General features: G+C 38.9%; 1 protein-coding gene across 2 annotated transcripts in view; it reads left to right on the plus strand.

Moving 5' to 3' along the window:
- The first annotated feature begins 319 nt into the window (after positions 1-319).
- Positions 320-20,516, plus strand: part of LOC115431566 (unconventional myosin-Ic) — a 101,319-nt gene continuing 81,122 nt past the window's right edge. The window contains exon 1 of one of the 2 annotated variants that reach the window (XM_030152009.1): positions 320-409. In XM_030152009.1, coding sequence (XP_030007869.1) covers positions 320-409 — 90 coding nt within the window. Of the gene's footprint in view, positions 410-5,872; positions 6,265-20,516 lie in introns of those variants that run through there. The other variant, XM_030152011.1, reaches the window with a different exon arrangement.

Genomic DNA, 20,516 nt, shown 5'->3' on the forward strand with positions numbered 1-20,516 from the left:
CTCCCTGTCGTGTCAGGTAAGAGCACTTACTTCACAGCAAAAGGTATTTCTGCTTATACAAATTCAAGAAAAAGAGAATTATGATTAATAAAGCTGTGTTAACTTTACTTTTCAGGCACCTCTGGGCATGGTTTTCTTGACAGGTTTTCTTTCAGCTTGACTCAAGGATTTGGTAACGTTTCACGTGAGGAGGGAGAATTTTTTTTCTCATCAGTCACTCCTGACAAATTGGAATCACCAACAGCAGCAGCAGCAGCAGCAACGAAAATCATTAAACTCAACACACTGTAAAAGGAGCACCGTGAAAGAAATAGCAACAATGATGGAACTGAAAATCCAGTTGATCCCAACAGGGGAAATCATCCTTTCCCCAGGGAAGAATGGAGAAAACTACTGCCACAGCTGCAAGGTCAGTGTCTACACTCCAGCCAGGTCAGACCTGGAGTCAGATTTTTCCACTGGTCGCCTTCATTCCGATGGGTTTTTGTGCAGCTCAGTGAGTAGAAACCGATGCTGACACAGCTGGGGTTATGAGGTTCAGCTCCCACAGGGCTGATGTTGAGAAACGTTTCAAAGAGTTGTGAATCGCTTCAGAAAACTCTGTGTGTCATGGAGATTGCTTCCATAAATCATATCAGCTGTGGTTTGTAAATAAGCTTAAAGTCTTTTTGGGTCAGAGTAGCGTTCTTAGCATTACACTAAACATCATTCACATCTAAATAGAGACATAATTAACCCTACTCCTCAAAGTCACTTAAATAGTAAATAAAAGTAGATTAAAGTGTGTGTAAGGTCACAAATGTGAACAACTACATTTCTGCAGATCCAGACACCACCAGTTTTGCTACTTTTAAGTATTTCAATGAAACCACATGAGGAAATCAAAAATCCAAACAAAAATTTCTGTCAGTTACGGCATTTATTTGCAGAAAATTAATACTTATGGTGTTTTTGGATCTTACATAATGCAAAGAAAATGAGTCTGTATTCAGTTTCAATGACAAAATACTCATCTTTTAACCTTGGACATTAATGTTTGGCGGGATATCTGATTTTCACTCTCTATCCATGCTGCAAAAGTGATGATTTGTGACTATCTAGCTTCCTCTTTGGCTTAATATTCCTAAATTTAAAGTGATTTCATAATTTTCACAGTGCTGTAAGGTTCTAATGTGTTAAATGATGAGTACAATGAAGCATTACATAACTTGTTATGTCATACTAGACTTGAAATTGCTGACTACTTTGACTTAGCTTCAATTTGTGTGTAAATTTTACAATAATTAAAATGAGATTACAAGTACAGATGTTGACATTTGCCTTCATAGACCAGGTGTAGCAGCATATTAACTAATAGATTCAGTTACACCCTCACCTCACTTTGCACAGATTACAGACATCTAGCAAGACAAATGTGAATCATTCACGTGTTTGGTGAATGCTGGAACTGTGGGAAATGTAGGAAATATAAAAACTAAGAAGAAGATATGAAAATTTTCTCCCAGAAGTAGAAAGAAGAGGAAAGCGTAGTGCCAGGAATATACTTGATGTAAATCCTGAAGATCCCATTAAGTTCAGTCACAGAGAAGTGAATGTATTAAATATCCTTAAACTAAAGCCTTATATAATGTTTTCCATCATTTAAATCCTAAATTTAACCCAGTATCTCAAAACCAATTTACCTTCTTCAGATGATTTCAGTTGACTTTGTGAAATGTATCTCTTGAATATTACACTAAAACTTTAGGAGGGGAAATGTGGTCATATGTGAGTTGTTATTTAAACAGAAGGACTCATTGAGAAGAAGAACATCCTCTCATTTTAATCTGCAAGAACTGGGAAAACCAATCCTGAGAGGGACCAAATATAGGCTATAGCTGAGGAAAAAAAAGATCAACTTTATGAACATAAATGCTGTGTTGCAAAGAACCAAAAAGAAAAGTATATCCAATCAACCATGCTTATTTGTGATTAAGTATATGAATTAGAGTGCATCTCTTAGAGTAAAACAATTATATAATACTGGACACATTACAAAGTTAACTGATGTATTTACTGATTCAACATTGTTGTCTTAGTGGCGTTTACATACTGGTTTTAAAGACACATTGATCATTTGGACAGGTTATGTACTCTCTCATGTGGGAGGGAAGTCATAAAGACAGCTGATAATATACAGTATCTCAGGAGTGAAATGTACCCTCCCCTAGTATAATTTATCATGTGGTTGCAGTTCAGCGTGGGCTGAGGCAGGATTAGGATGTACCGTTGGAGGAATGCAGTGCAGTTTTGCAGCCTACCGTGTACTGGTCAGTGATGATCGGTGAGCTGTGGAATGTACTGTAGCACGGGATGGGAGGAAACGACAAAGACATTCCAGTACACAGCTTCATTTTTTCCCTTCCTACATTCCTTCAAGGTCAAATCTCCCTGTGACTCTGTGTATGTGTTTGTGTGTGTGTGTGTGTGTGTGTGTGTGTGTGTGTGTGTGTGTGTGTGTGTGTGTATGTTAAGGGTCAGTAACCATATAAATTTAATGGTAACATTAAACCTGAAGGTTCCCTGGTGTGATCTTTTGCTTCATATTCCCATTTACCATCCATTTCTGACAGGTTTTGTTGGATATTTGAGCTGCATGATAAGGGCTGAAATTACACAAAGCTGCAATTTATTATTCTCTGTTCAGTGCATCCCCAGCTGTTACTAAGGTAGAAGGTATTATTGCTTTGAAAATGTCATTATTTTTCAATTTTTAATTAATATTCCAGTTGGTTCCTTTTTATTACTACAAAATGTCAACGCATCATCTGACCAATGTATTTTAGTAGCTTGTACAGCATTGTTCATTGTAGTTTTTAGTAACATTCATGTTTTTGACATTTTTTAAATGCTACACTCTTGCCCATAAAGTTGGAATAATTATGTTTCCAGACACATTCCTCTTTTTATTCCTATTTCTACACATCAGGAATCACCTTTGACCATTTACAGGATTATGTAGTGAGTCCCAGTTACACTTTATGAAAAATAAATCACATTGTCACCATCATTTCATGAGAATTGGCAAAAATATTTTATTCCAACTTTATTGGTAACAGTGTATTTTGTCTTTGTCCATGTACACCAAAATCATAACACATAAAACATAAGAAAAGTCTAAACAAGAGTTTGAGCAGGATTTGTAAAATCAAGTAAAAACAAAAATGATAAGGCACTGAACAGCTATCCATTGTAGTTGTTAAAGGTGGTTATTAACACTGGGTATTAATACGTTTTAAGTAGTCTTGAAAAATTTGCTTCAGTGGTTACATTGGTTACATGCTGTGATGAATCCACGTATTACAGATAGTTATGAATCTGTAACATGTAAAACCATGTCAGTAGAAGGTTTTAGTAAGGACTTGGAAGTGCTTTTAGATTCTAGCTGATTCTTGGATTTGGTTCCTCAGAGGTGGAGAGTAAAGCTTAAAGCAGGATCGGTGTCATGACTGGCCTTTCCGCTCAGCACAGCCTGTCTGTCTAACATTGCCCTGTCAACAGGATACAACCTGATTGTGTGTGTGTGTGTGTGTGTGTACGTGTGTGTGTGTGTAGATTTGTGACTGTCTGAGGCTGAATTGATCACTCCCCCCTCTGGCAGTGTGTCCATATTACACTTGAGCTGTCGTATTGACATGCGGCAAACCAGCTGGTAAAGGTCACCTTCACATGGGCACCATGTGTTCCATAACTTCTCTGTAACGCCTGAAATGAGAGGTTGTGAGGTGTTTTATTAAGTTGCCTTTTCCCTTCTTGACTACTATAGAAACCATGTGAATTGACCAAAAGCTCTGATTCTGGGGAGAGAAAATATAAAGCTTCAACTACTCCATGAAGTCGGGCATGAGTATAGAGCCATAGACATTAATGCTTCAGTTTCCCACATTAAACCAGGCAGTAAAGCTTACATTAAACTGACAACAGGAGACAAAGGGCATAACATCAGTGTTGAAATGTAACTGATGCAACATTTGAGGTACTTGGGTATTTCGGTTTTATGCAACTTTATACTTTTGACACACCTAAGAAGCAAATATTGTATTTTTTACTCCACATTTCAATCCCCCTTCCCAAGTAATTCCAAGTATATCCCCAAATGTGGCTTCAAACAATTCTCTTTTTTTTCTCAAGCTAAATAAACTCTTGAAAGCCAAATACTGCAAACATATGCAGCTATATATTAAACTACACAACATCACATACAACCTTAACCCATAAAGACCCGAAAGCATCAACTGATCTAAAATATTTGATGACTTGTTAGTCCTTCTTCAGTTTTCTCTGTTTTGATATTAAAACCTTTGAATTTACTTCGTGCTTTTATGAACATCTACATGATCTGAAAATTAAATATAGGAAAATACCTGATTTTCACAAAAATAGTTGTGGGTCTTAAAGGGTTAACATGTACAGCAGCAAAACACAAGTAATATTAATCTGAAAACATGTAAGATAATAGTGAAACACTGACATGGACGATCTTGCTCCAAAATTTCTATTTAGATTTTTCAAACTTTAGGTTAATTTTTCCTCATAATACTATTAGTGACAGCAGAATGGTATTTCATTCTATAGTACTATCACTTAAGGATCTTTGACATAGAAAAAAGGTTTCATTAGCTAATATCCGATCCTTCCAGTGCCTCATGCTTTGGTTATTTCTGTCCCTTATTTGTTATGCGATGAATGAGAGTAGGAGCTCTGCACAGGCAGCGGCAAGGTGTAGTGGCGCACTTATTGACGGTAGAGGGGACGAGAACACTTTACAATGGTGCACTCCGAGTAGTTGCACGTCTTTACTTTATAGGGGCTTAGATATGCCGTGCATTCTTTTTTTGATATCAAGAGTTCCTGCATTCCATATTGCTATTATATTTACCTGTTGAGACGGCAATGCATTTTTGTTCTCTGTTGGGGACAACTTTCACAGCTGTACTCATTTAATGTAAAAAAAAAACAAAACAAAACAAAACAAAAAAAAAGCAAAAACTTCAGGAGATCAATATGATTAATGCTATTAAATTTCATGTTATCTAAATTAAAAATCTTGTTCTGAAAGTCATTTTCCGTTGTTCTGCTGCTTGTAAAAATCCCAGTAACTTTATAATCTAATCATTTCAATCTGATATTCATGTGTCAGTCTAATCATTTATTTTAGGTGACCTGAACAGTCTATCCCTGCACTTTTACAGCTATTTTGGCACGTTTGTGTCAGCGTTTATCTGCATGGTTCCAGTTAAATACATTTTGATGCAACTGTAACTTTCTGGTAAACTTTGCGATTACATCAGTTAGTTCATGTCTTCTATGCTACTATTCTCATTATCTTTTATTATTATGAGTGACCTCTATGGTATAATTTGTCATTCCTCCATCCAGTTTTGGTCTGCGATCACTCAAACGTATCAGTTTGCAGATATTTGTCACAAAAACTAATTTCCCCTGATCTGAGCACAGCCTGGCGTTGACTCGTGTGTCCAGTGTGTGTATTCATTCCCTGTTCCCTGTATATTATTCCTCATTATATGGATTTGAACCTTATATCCGCCTCGGTTTATCTGACCATGGAAAATGATTATCACAGGATTAGTCCAAGTATGCGAGTGATTGTGAGATCTGAAGACAAGAGGATAACACATATTATTGGCATAAAGTGTTTGTAGAGAAAATAATGACGCCACTGGTGCTAAAATAAACCATATCAGTCATTCGGGCGCTGAGGGGTTGGGTTCTTGAACTTCCTGGTATTACAGAGCTGAGCTGCCCTTCACTGAAAGAAAAGGAAGGTGGAAATTACCACACTACTCCTGAGAGGGTTCACGCAAAACACAGGCACGGTACCTCCAAGTGTTCATGTGAGCACCAGTTTGTTATCATTTCACCAGTGGGACTGGAGTGTCAGTCACACTTGGGGCATTTGTCTATCCCCCCTGAGCCATCAGAGAAGGTGAAGTCCAGTGTGACCGTGGATCTGCGCTCCGGGTCCGTGTCTGGGAGTGCTGCTGCTCAGTGGGAGTGTTGGCCCTGGACAGGGAGTGGGAGGGTCACAAGAAACCCGGCAGGACGCGCACAGTACGTCCGCACGGACACAAACTAGTCACACTGAGTGGGCTGACACGCAAGTGACTGAACTCAAGTCTTCCACCAGTGTATGTGGAGGAATAGGCGCCCACCCGGAGGACAGAGACCACCACCACAGCGCTTTTTGACCTCGGTTCTTTTAAGGTACGTTCAGACACGTCGCCGCCGTGGGTTCCACAGCCTACCGCGCATTTCAACACATTTATTGAATATTACTTTATCTCAACAACAGCGGGATTATTAAATGCGGTAGTGACATTTACAGGCTCTGCAGAGTCATTTGGTACATTGCAGCGTGTTTCAGTGAGTGGGCTGAACTGAAGCCTCGGTGTGCGCCATATGGTGACAACCGTGCGCCAAGTTGCTTCCAGAAACGAGGCTTTTTAAGATTGCGCAGCGTGTTAGTGGATGTTTTTGTACACGAAACAATACGTTAATACTTGTACTGAATCATCAAAAGGTACTGTTTGATTCGGCTTATGGTAAACACATGAATTCAGTTGTATTTCAACAACATACAAACTTTACACTCGACTGGTCCATAGCTTTCCCCACCATCTTCGGTGTCATAAGAATGACTGACATACACGTAGAGTAGGTTGAAACTTCATTTACTGTCTCCTTTCTGAAGGTGTTTTTGTTTTTTTTAAGTTTGGTCAGCAAAGAAACAAAGTCACATTTTTGGTATCATTGTGGATGTTGTCATTGGCTGCTTTGTCCAAGTCTAAGTTTGCAAACCGGTGTGTATTTATCAGTAACAGCCTTACCTACAACCTCAAATCCTCCAGGTTGGGGATGGCTTTTTATAGACGCCAGGCAGACAGATTAAGACAGTTAACTGACCTTAAAGTCTTCCACACCTGTGGGTAGCCTGGCTTTGCTGTAAAGTTACTTCAGAGTATCTGGAGCATCTGTTGTGGCTGAGAGGAGACACATTATCAAATAATAGTGTGGTTATTTAATGGTGGGTAACCATCTCTACAAAATATAAACCACAAACATGGAGTTGTGATACTTGTGTTATGTGTCTGTTGGACTAAAGCAGATACAGGAACACATGATTCTGCACATAACGAGGTGGTTAAACTACCTGAACCTTACCCCTTATCCTGAGAAGACCCTGTGCACAGTTGCTTTTTGCTGTCTGTCTGTGTCTGTCTGTGAAAGTGTCTCAGAGGGTGGTGACGGCTTTGTCAACAAACTAGTCCACCTGTAAATGTGTTGGTGGTTTGTGCATGACATAAATACAAGGGAAGCACCTGGCAGATGACAGCATAACAGCGTAAAAGTGATGTCATAGAGTTGAAAATATTCTTGTGGAATGCTGCGTTACTGCAGAAGTTATCTCTTATTTCTTATCCAATTAATGAATGAGGTCGGAAACTGTCCTCCACATACAGAGAATAAAACCACAAGACAGTAGTGAGAAGTGAACTAGCATGGGTAGAGTGTTCCTCAGGGATGAAGCTGCTTAGAACAGCTGACCTGAGGCTGCTTCAAGGTTACCTAGAGGGCAGGACCTCCCAGCATGCACTGCTGCCTGCAGCTGCCACCTCGCACTGAGGTGATGGTCACTTTACTTTAAGACAGACATAAGCTCCTTTACATGACACTTTGTTATAGGACAGGATTTGGACTGTGAGATAAAACGGGCAGCTGTGCGATAGTATCTCTATCAACAAACAATCTTGGGTAATATTCAGTAGGCTACATATAGTAGGGCTGCATGACTTGTGAGAAAGTTACATTGCTGTTATTTTGGACAGTGTTGTGATTGTGCTGTAACAGACAAATGGTATGATGAGTCAACTTGCTTGATTGTCAAGGAAACGGATACAGATAACTCAAAAATATGTGTTTTTCATAAAATCACACAATACAACAAACATTAGTGTAGCATAAATGGTAAAAAAAATACAGCACTGTAATCAAATATTTAAGGATGTATAATAAAGGTATTTAAGTTAAATTGATTAATTTTCTCCACAGTACAACTAAAGTAAAGCAGCAAATAATTAAATGCAAATGTTCATTAAATAAACATGTAAGTTGCAAAATTGGACATACTTCACCTTTTCTAAAGATAATAGTGGCACTTAAGGTGAACAGTTACAAATGTGTTAATACTGTGTCTCTTTCAGTAATTTTTCATGTTTATTTAACTCATTTGTATAAGTTTGTGTGTATGAAATCACAAAGGCTGATACTGTGGTTTGATTTTTGTTGTACAGAACAAGTGTTCATCCTGCAACAGAATGTTTGAAAGCTGTGTGCATTTGTACATTATAGTATAGTGTGTTGCACACTTGGCACAGCACACATCCGAGTTCTGCTGTCAATACATTTTTCCAAGCCTGTGCGAGTTGCACTCAGCCTCTTTTTTAGCTGCAGTTTCCATCAGACTGATGTGGTGCACATGCTTCAAGGCAGATTTTCCTTTTAGTGCTTAGTCCTTCAGGCTTTTTTTTAATCTCGATGGGCTGGGTTTTTGGTGATATTTCTGGTTCGTGGCTGTGACAGGGATGTGGTGAGTGGTGTTGGGTAGTTTAAGGTTAGAATTAGCCTTTACCCTAAGTGTCTGCATGTCTCTTACTTTGGCAGCCATTTTCTTTGTGACTGACAAACACTTTAAATGCCTTGTGCATTTGGGATAATTAGAATAATGTCAAAATTGGTTTCCCTCACAGTTTAGCTCAACTCTTCAGGCTTCAGATATTCCCATATTTAGTGGATTTACTGGCCATAGCTTGCTGATTATCTATCGAATCAGAACCAGCCTGCCCCTGCTTCACATAGTTATGGTAGTTTTCAGATTCCTTCATGGCACATTCCTTTCCTCACAGTTCCATAGTTAAAGGAGAATGCATTTGTTGAAGTAATGAAATACATACAAGTGTGATTGAACATTTCCAACCTTAAAAAAAAAAACCAAAACGCTGCTGTGTATTTTGTTGGAGATGGGACCTGTTGTTGACAGGACGAACGTCCTCGTCCTGATGCTGGGAGGAACCAGTAGGATACACCTGACTGCCCCGCCATTATTAAGACCTTCACCATCAACTCTACAACAGGAAGGAATCTCACACTCGCATGTAAATTTACACATACTCGTACTTGAACTTTGTCATGGGAAATGTTCAGCAGGAGATGGTTTGTTCTTTACCAGAGTTCAGCAACAGACTGGATGCGTCACACTGAAGGATGTTTATTTGACATGCAAATTAAATAAACGGGGAAAAAACACCCTGCCATCACTGCCAAGACCAGGCCTCTGGACTGGGATGTCTCTGGACTGGCAGTAAACACATTTAAGTAAATATTCTGCTTAAGTGAATCTCATCTATGCAACATAAGTAGCATGGAGCTCCTCGTTTGTATTGGCTTATCAGAGGTGTTGTCTTGTTCCTGATGTGTTTGCCCTCCTCCATGTTTTGAAGTGTGGAAGGACATAACGCATCTGCCAAATGAAATATATTGCTGTGAACACGGATTTGCAACATAATGAAAAGAAATGGGCGATATGGTGGTGCAGTGGAGAGCACTTGTGCCTCACAGCAAGAAGGTCTTGGGTTCGACACCAGTTGACAGGGGTGGGACCTTTTAGTGTGGAGTTTGCACATTCTCCCTGTGTCTGCGCGGGTTCTCTCTGGGTACTCCAGCTTCCTCCCACCATCCAAAGACATACACCGATAGGTTAATCTAAATTGCCCATAGGTGTGAATGTGAGAGTGATTGTTTGTCTCTATATGTCAGCCCTGCCATGAACTGGCGACATGTCCAGGGTGTACCCTGTTTTCACCCATAAGTAGCTGGGATAGGCTCCAGCAACTCCTGTGACCCCAGTGAGGATAAAGCGGGTTCAGAAAATGAATGAATGAATGAAAAGAAATGGTAGCGCATCATGACGTGATGAAATGACTTTTGGCTTTTCCATCAAGCATATGTAAATCTCCTAACATTGTTAACCCAAGTGTTGCTTGAAGGCATCCGCTGATATTCAGAATAGCATCTGTCCTCACTTGTTTGGATTCACTTCAGCTCAAAACATGCCATTGCTATGCAGCTATATGAAGCTGCCACCTTGGCATATTCTTGATACTCAATCACTTCTTAACCCTTATTGAAGTAAAATGCTGCGCCAAAATGACAAAGCAAAGACATAAGTTATTTTGAGATTGTCTGTTAATATTGCTGACATAGATACACTGTTTACCACTGTTGCTTCTTTGACAGCAGATGTTTGACGTAGATACTTTATCTGTTCAATCAGGGAAAGCCATGTGACCAGCAGTTCTCAGTAATAACACATCAGTAACACAGTATGGTTAAAAACACATGCTTAATATCATTGCAGTCAGTAAAGCATAATTGCACAGGTTCCTCTTGTGTCATTCAGAGATGAACATAAGAACATGTACTAATGCATTTATTTGTGCATTTGTTTTTGACTTGGTGATGTGTAAAGTATGTTCCAGGCCTTATTGATGCATGTTTGTGTAATGTTACTCTGCATTAATTGTAAATGCAAAAAAAAAAAAAAAAACCCATTTCCTTCAGCCATACTTTGTTACTCTAGAGAAACTATAACCTTTGCTTATGTTCAGGATTCATCAGGTAGGAGACAAAGCTAAGTCAGTTTTACTCAGTGAAGTTGTTACCTGCTTACATAAGCCCCTAGTAGTATATAAGTTCAGGCATGTGTTGTACATTTGCTCAGAATATTGTACATCTAGTCAGTGTATGTCTAGTTTAAAACCTGGCATCTGTGAGTACACTCTACCAGCTACCTCAGTATTAAGATAAGCTCAGCCAGGACTTTGGAAATTTTACTCTGATAACATGAAGCCCAGATATCACACTAGACTAAGCCAGAAATGTTTTTCATGGCCTTTGTACTTATTTCTCAAGATTCGTAAGGGTTGGTGTGTATTATTGAGAGAGAGTTTATGTCTATCACTGGTCACAAGTGATATTCAGAATGTTTTTTTTTAAATGAAGTTAAGGTCTTAAGTTGAGGGAGACAGAAACTCTTGAGTGTTTCTTATAAGAGCCTTTAAAATGTTAAAACCAGGCATCACTATTAATTTTATTTACTTCCCACTTTTCTCCCCTCAGATATTTGGATTTAACAGCCATTGTCCAATGTGTAGTACTTCCCTTTTCTCTGAGATAAACTAAACATTAGACTCTTTGTTCATTGAATAAAGGGAGTAAAATGCTTAGTGACTGGTAATGTTGTTGGTATGAGTAAAGGGAGGTGTGTGGGGGGGGTGTTAGAAAATGACTGAATGGGAAGCGGGAACATGAGTCAGACGCCACTTTTACACAGATCCCAGAAAAAAGGTGATCCCACCTTTTGCCACCATTGACTGATTTCCACAGCCAAGCTAAAGGAGTAACGGAGGTGAGATGGGCTGGACTTTTACACAGTGGACCTGCTTTCTGAAATCAAAAGGCCGGTGACACAGCACAGCGTATAGTGTGACGTGTAACTTGTGTGTCGGAAATACCCAAAGCATAGTGGTGTTGGCTGTCAAAACAACAATGGAGGATGAACAGAGTAAAGCGATGTTTATTTTAGCAGTGCAGAGTTTAAGTTTAATTCAAACTCAAATCCAGGTTCTGAGCTGTTGTTTACACAGCCCACGCTCATTTTTAAATCCCCTCCTCAGGGGTCACACACACAATATGTCATCAAAATGTCACACCTTGGTTGTGGAACGAGAAGTGCTTCTTTTACATAGCGTTCCGGAATCATGATTACACCTTTATCACGGTTCTGTTACTGCCTCCAGAGGGGTTACAGAGCCATGACAGAGGTGGGACCAAATGATCCCACCGTTTCGTTTACACAGACATTGTTCTGGAAAAAAAAAGGTGAAATATTCCCGGAACAGAAGTGCTGTGTAAAAGGGGTAGAGAATGAAATGTGAATGTGTTGGAGACACCACATAAGAATGTCTGTTGATCTAAGTCTAAAGAGACAGACCATATGGTGATACACATAATGGCGGTGAGGGGTAGTAGAGTTCATATTTATTGTAAATGCAAATGTAATAAGAGTCACTCCGTGTTTCATTTGTCGGTGATTCTGTGATGTGTTGGAAATTATGCAGCGACTGTAAAATAACACATTGAGGGTCCAGCTGAATGGAAGTAAGGAATACACTGTGACTCAGACTGTTACCTGTGTGTTAAAGGCTGTCAGTTGTGTAGGGTGTGTATGTGCAGTGTAGGGAGGTATGCATATGCCTGGATAGTTTTCGTCTGCTGCCATGGGCAGCTGCTTTTCCATGTGATTCTTTCCCACATCGCTGAGCTAGCTCAGCGGTAGAGCGAGCCCCACCCTGGTGGGAATAAAAACGCTAAGAGAGTGAGTGACTGTGTCCTGCTTCTCCTCAGTGTTACAGACTTGACTGCTGTGGGACTGGAAACCACCCTGAAAATGAGTCAAAATCCACGCCAGCTTCACTGCCATTTTTGTACATGCAGTGTGACTGTGGGACCTAAGAAGTTCTCAGATCTGTCTTGAATGTGGAAAACTCTTAAACACAAAGGATTTGGAATGGTTATTTTTCATTGTTTATTCTTCTTTTTACGTAGACTTAATACTTATGGAAAATAGTAAAGCAGTGTTCAAGCTTTATCCAATACTAAGGTATCTACAGTATGTACAGAATGTCTAGGAGCAAGCGTTACTTAGTAGTAAAACTTGGAAGAGCCATTTGCGTCCTTTAATCCCACATTCTAGTTTGACAGGCTGTAGTGAGCTGAGGTCTCCAACTGTTCATTCATAGGTACTGTAATGCTGACTTGTTCAGTTTTAATCCAGCTCTGCTCTACACACTTTCACCTGCACACCTTTGCTGAGATTAAACAGATCATACGAGATAATCTCATTTCATTAGGTGGAGACCACAGAAACTCTGTCTGTTTACATGTGATGTACTTTGTACTTGTGATGTACTTTACGTTCAGAATTAATTGAGGTGAAGGCGTCATTTTCACTATATCCAAGAAAAAGTAACAATTTATAATATACAGTAGTGGAAAAAAAATAAAAACAAAGTTTAATTGCTTAATGTAAAATCAAAACTAATAGATGAGTTTTAAGAGTGCTTAATATTAAAGATTTAAAACATCCTAAAGACAAAAATGAACTGTAAAACAAGTGTTCTGCAGTTTGTTCCGAGTTACAGGTAAATAATAAGATGTTGAGAATCTTCCTATCTTGGAAAACAGTCATGCAACATAAAACTGTCATTTGCATGTGTATAATAAGGGCCCACATTGAAAGACAGTGGTGATGTGATAAAAGAAGTAAAAGATCAGTAAGTGTATAATAAATAAATAAACCGCAGTATCTATCACCTTTTAACACACTGCTCATGAGTATTATAACTCTCACCTGTAATAAATCTTGATAAAGATAAACATCATGCATCTGACACATGCACTTATAAAATGCCACCATAACCCAACATGAGCTACGTTGTTTATCTCAGCTTCTACAATGCAGAAGAAAGCATGTGTCTTTCAAACAAACCAGTTTTCTGTCTTAATTTGCCCATTTTACGATCAGGATAATTAAGTTTCTGTCTCATTGATCCAAATTTTGAGATGTTTTCATCTTCTTGTAACATTTTATTTATTTTAGTGGGATATTTTCCAGTTTTCCAGAAACCTGCTGGAGTAGTTAATTCAAACTCTTAATGCCACATTAATTTAGAGCAATAATCAACATCCATTTATAGAGTTCTTTGTTTATTTCACTTGCTGTATTCCACACCGTCCTGCTGCCCACACATGGAGAATGTAGGTGGTCTCAGATACAAAAAACACTCTTCTTACCTCTCAGACTGTCTAAAATGAAGTTTTCAGCTAACACGGGGGACACCAAGACAGCTGAAACTACCTTTAACAAGCAAAGTATCAAGATTACCCAGTTATTACCCCTTGGCCAACTCTGGCCAGAGGGGTACTGTAATTGTTTTGTTGTCTGTCTGTCCATTCAATGACGTGGTTGCATTATCTGAAGAATGTATTGAGATGTCTGCACGAAATTTATACTGTGGATGCATCTTGGCATGGAGCAGAAGCCTGCTGAAAATAGGTCACCTTGACCTACTTTTTCAAGGTCAAATGGCAACATGTCTTTTCAATGGTGTAATTGCTGTATTTGGCCGAGGGGTATTAAACGTGTGCAGCACATTATGTTTGAATATACTCTCTTTGGCTACCCTTCCTGCAGTATCTGTCTTCACCATTTTAGTCTCCTCTGTTTTGTCTCATTGAATGTTTGACCATCCCTCCTCCATCCTCATCAAAGCCAGACCTGAACCCAGTCATACCTGTAATTGAGTCCGATCCTCTCTTGTGTGCATACCTGTAATTTTTCCCTCTGCTTCCTAACTCTGCTGTTAGTGTTGTGACACACCCTGTTCATGTTGGCAGGCTTTGATGGGACACTAAAGGCAAATGTCAGTGTTTGTTGAAGTAAGAGTGAATAGTATTTCACTGTTGCTGCTGGATCAGCTGGTTGTGATTGGCCATTACATTGTTAGGCAGGGAGAGGGAATTCACTGCAGCATTGTTACTATGTATGAAGAGCTTATTGATTTTTGTATAATGCTTTGTTGGAGATTAAAGTGGTTATAGAAGTAAAGCTGTATCACTTGGCTCATTGCCCGAAATGTGATGAGACACTGTTGCTGGGCATTAAAACTATATTATCGCCACATATTTATATGTTTTGATTACTGTTTTAAGTAAAAATGCCAAAATGACACAGCTACAGCTTTTCAGATGGATGGATTTGCTGATTTATGGTTTTGGCTCAGGCTGGGTACTCTTTGCCTGCATTGATGATCTTTGCACTTTGAATCACGATCCGTGATCTGAATCAAAATTTTCTCACCTGTTATAAATTGTAGACCAATTACAACCAAATAGAGTGGGCGACATGACTAAAATTTTAAATTACAATTCATGAATTTTGTTTTGCCAAAAACATAATTGAACTAGAAAAGCACTCGGAGAGTGCAGACCCCCCCCCCCCCCCCCCATCACCACAAAAATTTTATCATTTGTTCCTTGTGCTAGTATCAACATTTCCTGAAAATTTCATCAAAATCTATCCATAGCTTTTTGAGTTATCTTGCTAACAGACAAACACGCTTATTAACTAAAACTATATGCCATATATGAATGAAGAAATACATTCAATGTTTTACAAGAGGGAAATAGGTTGCATTGTGATTTTTTGTTGATCACAAAAGGTCTCTGGAGGAAAATGTCAAATTTGGAATTTAATTTAATTTAATTTAATTTAATTTAATTTAAGTTTTCCTCTAGTTTTTAGCTTACCAGCCGAAAGGCTGTAAGCTATTGTCGTCATGCGGCATCTGTCGTCGTCGTCTGTCGTCGTCGTCTGTCGTCGTCGTCGTCGTCTGTCGTCGTCGTCGTCGTCTGTCGTCCGTTACAACAATTTCAATCGTCGTCTTCTCCAAAACTACAATTCCGATTGACTTCAAACTTGGTATACAGCTTCTGTATGATGATGTCAACAAAAGTTAGTGAAATTATTTGGATCCGGATCTGATTCCGGATTTGGTGCGACTTTGAAAAATTTCCCCATTATAAGAGATAAGAAGTGGATCGATACATTAACTCAGTAAATATAAACGATATCAAGTTGAAATTTCTACAGTACAGCCCTGATGGGGAGATGACTAAAACATAATGGCCACATGCTGATCAGGATATTCTTCTGGATCTGGGAAGTTACGGAAAATTTAACATGGGCTCTTATGGGGAAAAAATTTCAATCATCTTTTTCTCCGGAACTACAGTTCCGATTGACTTCAAACTTGGTATACAGCTTCTTTATGATGATGTCAACACAAGGTATTGAAATTATTTCGATCTGGATCTGATTCTGGATTTGGTGCAACTTTGAAAAATTTTCCCATTATAAGAGATAGGAAGTGGATTGATCCAATAAATCAGTAAGTATCAATGATATCAAGTTGGAATTTCAATTTTTTACAGATCTGATTGGAATATGACCAAAACATGGGCTATTTCTGTAGTATCATAAATACACATAACTGGGTGATAATAAATGGCATCTGGATACATTTCCCAAAGCTTTTAATTTGGCTGGTAAGCTACAGGGCCATTGGTCCCATTTTTTTCTGTAGGTTTAGGCTATGTGTGATGGTTTCTTCTTGACATAACATGACTCTGAACGCTGCAATTTTGCATCATTTTGGACTGACATTATTAAAATAATTTGGCAATGTCAACATAAAGGGAACACAGGCAGAAAGGATCTTCATGATTTTGTTTCTTTTGGGACACAGAACCTTGCTGAAACCATTCTCCCTTTTGATCATGCCATATCATATATGTGTAGCTTATATGAAAATATAGCAGCTCTGAAACCATCATCAATTGCCCAACAAACAACCAATGTAAGAATATCCTTCTGACTGACTGGACTCCCAGCCAACCCTGGAAAAAGAAAAACAAATTGTAGGACTGTGATAAATGGCACTTAAAAGGCAGGTGATCCAAAGTGATTAATTCAGTCACAGTGCAGTCTCCCCTGTTTGCCACCATTAGTGGACTTTAACCCTCATAAAGCTGAATGCAACCTCCGTACTGTAATCCTATGAGGCAGTTTTTAAAGTCCAAATTCAGATTCAGAGATTTTTAATGACTTTCTCTCCCTGCATACATCTTGTTGCATATATTCTTGGTAAAACAGGCATGTGTTTTTAGCAACCTTAACTGTGGACACTATAGTGTCCTTGGTTAAGACTACAGAGACTTCCTTTCTTACTCAGTCCACATTGTTAACCTTTAACTGAGTTTTTCTTTGCAGCTCAAATGATGTCAGTACAGTTTGAGCAGGTGTGGCCTTGGCCTTGCAGGGAGAGAGAGTGTGAAAGGGAGAGATTAAAAAAAGGAAGCGGATTGGAGAGTGTGAAGTGGATGAATAGGATGTGTAGTCAGAATGAGAGGTGTATAAATAACTCAGTCTGTGTTGCAAGGTTGAGAGAAGAATGTGGTACAAAAGCTTATCTGGTTACCAGCAGAAATAAAAAGGGTGAAGGAATGCACATTTGGTTGATGACCGAGATTAGGACGGCCAGTACACTTTACATTCTCTGGTTTCTAAAGGCTCATACAGCAGTCATTCATTCATTCCTTGTCTCTACCTACTAAGGGCTGGTCAAGTCTTGAACGTACAGGCTTTTATCCCTGCATGCATTAACCAAGGCCCATTTAGTGACAAAGTTGACCCAAATAGCGGACAGTCTGTCATGGTGATGTGTGAAATGCCGATTACAGCGTTCTCTCTTGGTGCAGTTCAACTTTTTGTGATGCATAAGTGAGTTAGGAGGTTAATGTTCACCTGAATGTCAGTGTTTTCCATTGCCATGAAAACATGGCACTGCAGTAAGTGAGCAGGGTATTAGTATGTACTGGAGAGAAAACTATCAACATAGAAAAATGTTAAATTACCATTTTCAAAGCCACTGAAATGACACCTTTGTTTTGAATTGTCATTAAGGCATCATCAGCTGCATTAGATAATCAACAACAGAAGGATGATGGGAAACTGGGAAGCAAGGTCAATTAGGACACAATGCTGAAAACATCCGTTGTTTTTACAACTTGGTGAACTCTGCCACATCTACTGTGTCTCATTAAGTGAATTGATTTATTCATTTTCTGAACCCTGTAGACCTCGCAAGGGTTGCGGTGGTGCCAGAGTCTATCCCAGCTACCAACAGGTAAAGGTGGGGTTCACCCTGGATGTGTTGCCAGTTCATCACATGGCTTACATGTACAGATGAACAACTGTTCACTCTCATATTCACACCTATGGGTGATTTACATTGACCAATTAACCTATTAAGGTGCATGTCTTTGGGCATAGGTGTGCAAATGCTGGGTGTATGATCGTATCCGCTAGTGCTGTCAAAAATCCCGCATTAGAATGAACATGGGATTGCATTATTTTCTGTTAAGAGTCCATCACTGCAATGCAGTAAATTTAACAGAAACAAAGTCTGACATTTTTTTTTCATGTTTTATTCTGTTCATACTGTATAGTTGTGAATAAGGGAGGTATTTGCGACTCATTCTAAAACATTGCTGTGTAATGACCGTATGTTTGTATTTCTCAGTCTCTGTATATGTATACAAGTGGGATATGCAGGAAATACATAAACAACAATAAATTTCAGAAAAAAACATGAATCTTGTTGAATCTATAAGGGCTCATCTGGACAAAGAAAACAATTTGAACCCAGGACCCTCTTGAAATCAGTTGACCCTATGTAGTCAAAAATGTTCTAAATGGATGTTACACTAAATACTGACTTTTACCTGCAGAAGCCATTTAGTCCAGATTTGTTTGTCACTTTTGTTTTTAGAACATTAGACTTGGAAGATGTGAAAGTTGTTACTTGATGTTACATTTCACTTGACCATATTCTTGTTGTTATAGCAGTGGCGTGCTGGTAATATATTTTTACCCTCAACACAGCTGTTAGCCACATACCTACTTCACTACTGCAGATAATCAGATCCTCCTGAACATACCCAACATGCCCTGCCCCATGACAAGTGGTTAGATGGTTTGTGTGTCTCTGTGTGTGTGTTCGTGTGAAGACTCTCCTGCTGATTTAAGGGGGGCTCCAACAACTGTCAGTTTAGGCTGGTCTCCCATGGGATTAGGTTTGAATTGTTGTTCGGGTGGGGCACAGAAGACATTCTTTACAAGTGACTTAACTAAACATATCTCTTCTTTTTAACAGCTCTACTGTTACTAGTTTTCATGTCTTTGTAAATCCTGTAAAAAAAATCCTGTAGGTGTGCTGTCCTTCATCTCAACAGTGGTTAGCCTAATGGTTATAAAAAGATCCATCTGTACCTGACACCTTCTAAAGCAGCATCCATCCACACATGTCTATGTTTGTCTGTCAATCTCTGGAGATGTGACAAACCAGCATTTCAACAAGAATGGAAGTGTGCAGGAGTGTGTAGCTGCCTGGTCACTGCTGGCTTACAGTAACCAAATAAAAAAAAATGGTATGCAGATATAGTATGTGTGTGTGTGTTCTTGTCTGTTGTGTGACATGATATTAAACATGTTTTGCTGTAAACAGATGTTTTAAGCAGAAATTTCTAGTTTTTCTCATTTTATTGGCTTGTATTAATTTGTGTTTTCATGCACACTAACATTCTGGTGTTTCTCCTGATCTGAAAAATATAATAGTCCTACATAATTGTTTGCATGACTTTAAATGGTTAATGAAAATGCCTCCATGACACACTGTGTGACTCATAACTCTGAAATGACAATACAATACATACAGCCTCCCTCTGTCAACCACCTTCTTAATAAAGGTGATATTGTAATGAAAAGGTTTGTTGTTTAAAAGTACATGTTTTTTCTCTTTTGCAAACTGTTAGCTAGTTGGTTTGTGTACAACACACAGAGGTTAATGTAAAAGGACAAGAGACTGTATGTCACAAACTGTGGTTAAAACCACAACTGAGAAACACATTCTGTAATGCTGTATACATGTCTAAAGAATACTCCTTAAACCTAAAGAATATTAGCACAACTGGAAAACAGTATATTTACAATAAGATGTATTTCATAATATCACATATGCACAACAGTTGTCTATGACCTAAATTTGATTCATGATATTTTGGAATAATAGTATACATGTAAATGTAGTCAGTGATAGATCCTGTCAGCATTTAGCATGATGGGGATGTGTGGCGCTCATAGACACAGTTATGTGTGTATTTTCTCTTGCAGAAGCCCAACCCTAGGTAATAAATCTCCAAGGAAAAGATTCCAGAGATGTTGCAATAAAGCTGAAGAGGTTGTGCATGTGTGTGACCAAATTGCTAAGCTTATCCTCTTGTCTCAGGGGAGGGTCTGTGTTCAGTTCCTTTCTCCAGAGATTCCTTTCACAGTTCAGGCAGTTTGCACATAAATTCCCATTAATTTGTCAGAACTAATGCTGATATGTCAACAGCACTTTAATGAGAAACCGATGGCCTCCGTGGAGAAGCTTTTCTGAACTGTCACACCTTTCGGATTTTTGTTACACAGCTTTCCATCTTTTCTGCACCCCCCCCCCCCCCCCACACACACACACACACACACCCTACCCTTCATTTTTTCCATATACTCCAACTTGCCCCATGCAAATGACTCTGCCCTGCTGTATGTATGTTTGTGCATGTAGCTACATGTATTTGCAGTTTTGGCTTTTGCTGTATGCTTGTCTAGGACTATATGTCATGTAAGGGGGATATGACAACTAAATGTTATCTCATAAACATTGATGCGCCAAAGA

The sequence above is a fragment of the Sphaeramia orbicularis genome, chromosome 13 (genome assembly GCF_902148855.1).
Source record: "Sphaeramia orbicularis chromosome 13, fSphaOr1.1, whole genome shotgun sequence".
In the NCBI taxonomy this organism is placed as follows: domain Eukaryota; kingdom Metazoa; phylum Chordata; class Actinopteri; order Kurtiformes; family Apogonidae; genus Sphaeramia; species Sphaeramia orbicularis.